The following is a 6,580-nucleotide window of genomic DNA, read 5'->3' on the forward strand; positions in this document are numbered from 1 at the left end:
GGGCGCAGTACAATGAGGTTTGACTAGTTAAAAAGAAGGAGCAGACCACACCAGAGCATTCACAACCCATAAGCAAGTCATGGAAGAAGGGATTGAGTTTTGGCAAGTTGAAAGCATCATGATCAAGACATGGTCAAAGACGGAAGGCATCAGAAGAAGTATGAGCATCATGAGTAGTAAAGTTCCATTAAGTTAAAGGAACTTTTCAGAGAAGACATTGGCTGTTAAGATAGGAAATGGAGAGCACTATTAACTGGGATGGTACCATGCTGGCCTATGAAGTAAATCATCCACGTTTGGATAAAACAAAAGCACATTTTTGAACTTGGGTTGTCTTAAAAGTTCTTAAGGCTCCCAACCAATTTACCATGGACACACCTACACTGGAGGCACACTTTCAATTCAGAGGCCCCGTCAAAATTTTTTTCCCGAAAGAACGTAAATCCTACTTAATATACAATGGTTCAAAGACGACTCGTGTATTCAGTACGAATGATTTAAATATCATAGAATTTTGTCTGACTTCACGCCATGGATTGAATCGCCTTGTTTTGTGCAAACTGTGACAACAGCTGTTCCCCTTGTTCAAGACACATCGTCTGTCCCTTAATTTTCATAATCACAATAGTGTCAACAATTATGTTGTTTTGAAGGTGGACATGTGGGTTCTTCTGCAAACATATGGTTCTGAAGTAAACAGTTCAGAAAAATGGACTTGAAATGAACTGTGCCCTCAAGAAGTTCAAAGGCATACTTTTCTCAAAAAAACTATAACTCCCATGAATAGATACGTGAAAAAAAGATTGAGGCCTATCAATAAATGTCTTATAAAAAAAAGGATGTAAAAATTTTTTAAAGTTTATGATCCAGCGTTACATTTCTTTTCAGAGGGCATAAGAAGACAGAACTTGGATTCTGATTAGATTGTTTATCAATCATCCCAATTATAGCTATAAAACCACAAGAATAGAGAAGAATAATAGTAACTTAACACTGGAAAGAAGTAAAAAAACCCAAGCCATCAAAGTGCTCGTGAGAACCAATTGTGTTAGAATTTAGAAAGTACTAAGAAGAACATGTACAGTAGTCTGCAATGTATCAGTTTGGCTTTTTTCGGCGCAAATAAAAAGCTGTGTGTTCAGTTTCCACATTAGAAAGATAATGAAAGCAGCCTGACTCCGAAATTATCTAATATGTCTAGACAGGGGTACAAAACATTGACATGTACTTGACTGTGTTATGATGTTGGGATGAAGAAAATATTCTGATAAGCCTGAGTCCAGACCACAGGATATCATAGCTAGCCACTAAAACTGTCAAAAAATAAATGTCTGAAAGAAGTCTGAACTGTTTGAACAGTGCAGTTTTATGTTTTCCGAAGTAAGCTTTTATTTCCTTGATCCTTCATGGATTTTTAGAGGATACTGCCTTTGGAGACTTGAATCTGTCTTTGTTTGCCTTACTTAAGTATACCCAGGTAGTGACCTATTAATCCTCGACTCTTTTCCACAGACCAATCTCTCATTTTACCAAGGGCAAATTAAGTAAATTATAATTATTTCCATTTCATTGCCTTTTCAAAGGTCTCCACATACAGCTATTTACTTCTAGTTCACTGTTACCTGAATGTCCACATTTGTAGTATGGCCCCTCAAAGTATAAACGGGGACTGTCGTGGCCTAGAGGTTAAGGTGTTGGCCTCTCATTCAAAGGTCCCGGGTTCGAATCCGGGTAGCGACCGAAAAATTTTCTTCTCTAAAATTGTCTCCTTTCACCTCCTTTCCTGCTCTCTAGCAATTTTCTGTTGTCTGCTTTCATTTCCATTTTCTGCCCCTACCCATTCACCCCCTCCTCTGGGCTCCTGACTATTTCTGCAGCCTTTCTACTGCTACTCCTTGGCTCCTCCTTACTGCTGTCTTTCTGCCACACCCCTGATCTTCTGGTAGGAAAGATCTACACCTAGCCTTCTTGGACAAGGGTGAAAAATCTCGGAGGGCACGTGTGCAAGTTGCGCACGTTAAAGATCCCTTGGTGGTCTAAAATCGATAAGAGTAGGCTTCAGCCGCCATCCGGGCAAAATTCAAAATTTCCTACCAACTGAAAATATTAGGTGTGTCCCGCGCGCTCATATGACCTTATGCAGTTGCGAGCGCCGTAAAACACTTTACTAAAACAAACAAACAAAAGTATAAACAACTGAGATACGACCCATAGCATGAAAAGGTTGCCCACCCTGGAAACAGGACCAAAAGAAACATGGACCAGAACTCAAAGAAACAGACCACACGAGAGCGCTCAACAACCACCCCTAGAGGAGAAGAAAGAGAGTAACATTTTACCTTGGCGAGATGTAGGCGTCCATTGGAAGCTCTTGTGGTGAGCAGGATGTGGTTGGTAAAAAGGAACACCTGGCGCACCACTTCTTTCTTGCTCTCTTTAAAAGAAGAGCTAAATGATCCCAAGCGGCCGCGGTTGGACTTGCCTTTCTCGTTGAGAATCTGTAACAATGGGCCTGGCGATACAGAAAAAAAACAAAAAATCATTAATACTGGAGTAATTACTTTAAAAAGCATAATCTCATTTAAACCTATTCTTTTCCAAAAGCTTAAAAGAATCTCGTAGCACAATGTACATAATTTTAGAAATCTTCGCAGAAACGTGTGGCTAATCAACGAGTATGAAGATGAACCAAATAAAAAAGGTTTCAAAACTGATCAGAGGAATTTAAATACGAGTCTTTTAATACGGTGGTTAGGCGTAGGGCAAGTTGAATGGATAGCATCCTGTTTTTTGGAGTCTGAGGACTAGATGAAATCAACATGTCTTATGTGTATGTATGTCCCTTTTTTAGATAACGTGAGTTGTGACATTGGTTGGAAAGTGTTTCTGCACCTCTTTTGGCCAATCTAAGTTTCCAGGACTAAAGCCAAATGAGTTGCCCAATATCAGGCTTGGAAAAATAAGCTTTATTATAGAAAACACGTAGGATGTCAAGCATTTCATTTGTGTTTTTCTCCAAACACTAAAAAGTGACAGCCCTTGTTTTTTTCTGCTTGCTCTTCATATGTTAAATGAAAAGATAAAATAAATGTAGCAGACAGAAAAACACACAACATGCAAATTCATGTCAAACCATTACCCACCGAACTACAATTGAAGGAGTCCACCACTCACCCAGCCACAATTACCAGCAACCGAAAAGCACCCGTAAAACAGAAATCCTGGTAGAAAAGTGTATAATATATCCAGTGAAACCTCCGGGAAAAATCCAGTGAGCTACGCTATTTGTATCACTGTACTCTTCAGGACGGCGGGAATGAATCCAGGAAGTGTCCGGATGACGTTCTTTGCCTGAGGCCTCCTCTGGCCAGTACACACACGTCCTCGTCTGATGACCTAGCAGTGTGATAGATTCTCCTCTTGTACACAGCAAAATAGCATGGTGAGACACTGGTAGATTCACTTAAACACGGAGGCTGCTCCTTCCTCATTAACTCGGCTTTGGTCGTTGGATCAAACCGTCTAGGCAATAACAAGAGCCGATGCTGAGAGGAAAAGACATAGATTTTATGCAGGCCCTGATTGACGATAGACTGTCCTTCAGTAACCTGTGCTATGACAGAAGAATGTAACCTACTCTTAATTTCGATGTTGAAAAGATGGTGAACAATTAAACCTACTTACAACCTATTATTTTTACTGATCCAAATTGATCTCACAGCTCTCGGCAGTCATAAGAAAACAGTGACAGCAATTCAAAGACTTGCGAAAAAAAAAGATTACGCGTGTGGCCTGCAATAGCATTTCAGCGTACCTGTGCTGTGAGCTTGTATATCCTGAGTGTAAATATTATCCACAACAAGGAGCCACTTGACGACAAGCATGGGAGTCCAGGGCAATAGGTTAGATATGACGAATCACGTTACCACCGAAGTGAGTGCCTGGGACAGCCGGTCAGACCTCTAGCAGCAGATGACCACCAACACTGCCCCCTCGTGGCACCCGATTCGACTGACAGGGAGGAAGACACATTATTATCCAAATACGCGGTGAACACTCACCACTCGCCACGACGGTGTGCATTTAGGCGCCTCCCACAATTTTACGTTTGGCCCAGAGGGAGGAAGATCACATTATAAACACAGAACCTTATGATCGCGAATCAACTACTTATTTCGCACGACAACCTACATGCTAACCGAAACGTACTATCGCTACCATCAACATAACCACCATACGATATCAGCACCGAAACCCCGACGCTGTCAGTGGTGCTGCTAATACATGTGGTGGCGAAGAAAGCGGGGTGGTCCTTCCTACTCTACGGATGCCTTTCTCACAAACTGTCCACTCCAAAACCCCACAGTGGAATCATCTCTCCTCGCGGAAGACCACGAAAGGGAGGGGGGGGGGGTTGGATCATCTGAGAAACGAGCCGGAATCCACGACAAGCAGCACACAGGCAAGAAGGCCAGCTAGCTAGCTAGCACACAGACACAGAGATACACACAGCACCATCACCACCACCACCACCACAGCGGGCAGGCATTACCGCTAGCACAGCAGAGTAATAACAACAGCGCACTCCCCGATGTTGAGAAAACACATACACGCACACACTCACAACAACAACAACAGATGCTTAGATATATTTTGATTGCTGTCAACAAAAGGCGTAGAGCGTCATGAATTTATCATGGGGGGATCGAATGTAGCACTAATAGGCGTATCCACGCGTTGGGGGCGCGCGGGCGGCGAGCAAGTCAGTGTGTGCGTATGTGTGTGTGCATGTGTGTCTGTGTGTGCGTGAGCACGCTAGCAGCAGAGCCAAGCAGACCACGCGCGTAGGCGCTAGCTTCCATCGGGTTTTCTCTCTCTCTTTTACTCCCCTTTTCTTTCCTCGGCACAACAGAGTTCCGACTAAAGTAGGTCGTTGTCGTCGTCGTCGCACGGTCGTCGCCAGGTCAGCCCCAGCACAGCACAGCGGTGGTGCCACGGTGGTAGCGGGACGGTGATGGCAGCGGCAGCAGCAGCAGCAGCAGTACCAGCAACAGCGGGCAGATGTGAGTGGACCCTGAGGTGTTTGCAGTCCTCGAGCCGACTCGTGGTCCTCCTCGTATTCTCCAGAGATATAATATAGGGTTAAAAGAAGATGGCTGGCTACTTTTGGCTAAAGACGATGACGGGGAGTAAGACGGATGTCCGGCCGCCCTCACGACTGGCAGGCAACAGGGAGTGAATAAGTTCTGACCATTTTATATCGTGCAGTTTACTTTTTGAAGAGACCTTGGATTTACTGGGACAGGGCTAATATGATGGAAAGCACTGAACTCACCAAACAAAAATAAAACAATGTACTTTGGGGACATTAATAAATGCACTACAATATGACCGAAGTCGTCGGTGATTGCCATTGTACAGGTTTAATGCTCCTCTCAGCATTGTATGGTTAATTAGGAGGCGGCATTTTCGAGTTTCACATCCATCTCCGATAGGATCGAGCCAAATGGGCGGAGAGCCTTAAAAACTCCCGAAATTCAGAGCGTCCCATTGGGAATTCGAATCCGTGCTATGCGCTCCATAGTCCACCATGATAGAAACTGAGCTAAGTTCAGAGCGTCCCGTTGGGAATTCGAATCCGTGCTAAGCGCTCCATAGTCCACCATGATAGAAACTGAGCTAACTGTCGGTAAGGCTACGCCCCAATTTTGGTTGCTATTGACAAAAAGAAAAGAAAAAAACCCATTCCAAATTGCCCCTTTTTTAAAATATGAGAATTTCGCGGGTAAACGCAAACAAAAATAAACGGAGTAATTAGTACGACATGGAAACCATGCAGCCAACCGGACAATGCTTTCGACTGAAATTTCACTGAACAAGGGTATGACTTCTAGTTCTAGTCAAACGGCATGGGCCTCAGTCTATGGTGGACATGGTTATATAAGGTGGTTGGAAAACGACATTTGTACGTCCTTCTTCTTTTGTCTCCTCTATTGTTTCTGTCGATCTTGCTTTTTTCCTAACACTATATTATGACGGTTGCTACGTCGAAATTCTTCTCTGAGCTCAAATCCAAACTACCTGGGACAATTTATTAATCAATGTTATGCTTTTCTCGGCCATGTAGGCCTACCTAACTATACGATTATTTGTTGTCGCACTCAGAAGTGGGCCCTGGGTGACTGCACATGGGGGTCGACAACACGAGTTCACAGGTATTTCAATTTTCGAGACCTAGACCAACTGGCATTTCACTAAACAACCTTGGGATCAATAGACAAATTATTTATCTTCGACATGCCTTTTATTATTCTCCATTTATTCAAATACCGAGGGATGAGAACTATACAACAGAATAACATCAAAAACAACAACAACAACAAAAACAACAACAACAACATCAACTACACCAACAGCAACAACAAATGCTACTCCTACCAATGATGATAATAACAATAACAACAATAATAATGATAATATAATACTGATAGTAATAATAAAAATATTATAAATCAAGAAGGCCGATGCTAGTACAAATACAAGAAGAAGAAGAAGAAGAAGAAGAAGAAGAAGAAGAAGA

The 6,580-nt window shown here is 42.8% G+C and overlaps 1 protein-coding gene across 1 annotated transcript in view; it reads right to left on the bottom strand.

Moving 5' to 3' along the window:
- The window catches only part of LOC101851437 (ras-specific guanine nucleotide-releasing factor 2), a gene marked incomplete in the record, with an annotated part of 169,876 nt that overhangs the window by 78,996 nt on the left and 84,300 nt on the right, over positions 1 to 6,580 (bottom strand). The window contains 1 exon segment of the mRNA XM_013087478.2: positions 2,340 to 2,512. Coding sequence (XP_012942932.1) covers positions 2,340 to 2,512 — 173 coding nt within the window.

This window comes from Aplysia californica, unplaced genomic scaffold, assembly GCF_000002075.1.
Source record: "Aplysia californica isolate F4 #8 unplaced genomic scaffold, AplCal3.0 scaffold00591, whole genome shotgun sequence".
Classification (NCBI taxonomy): Eukaryota; Metazoa; Mollusca; class Gastropoda; order Aplysiida; family Aplysiidae; genus Aplysia; species Aplysia californica.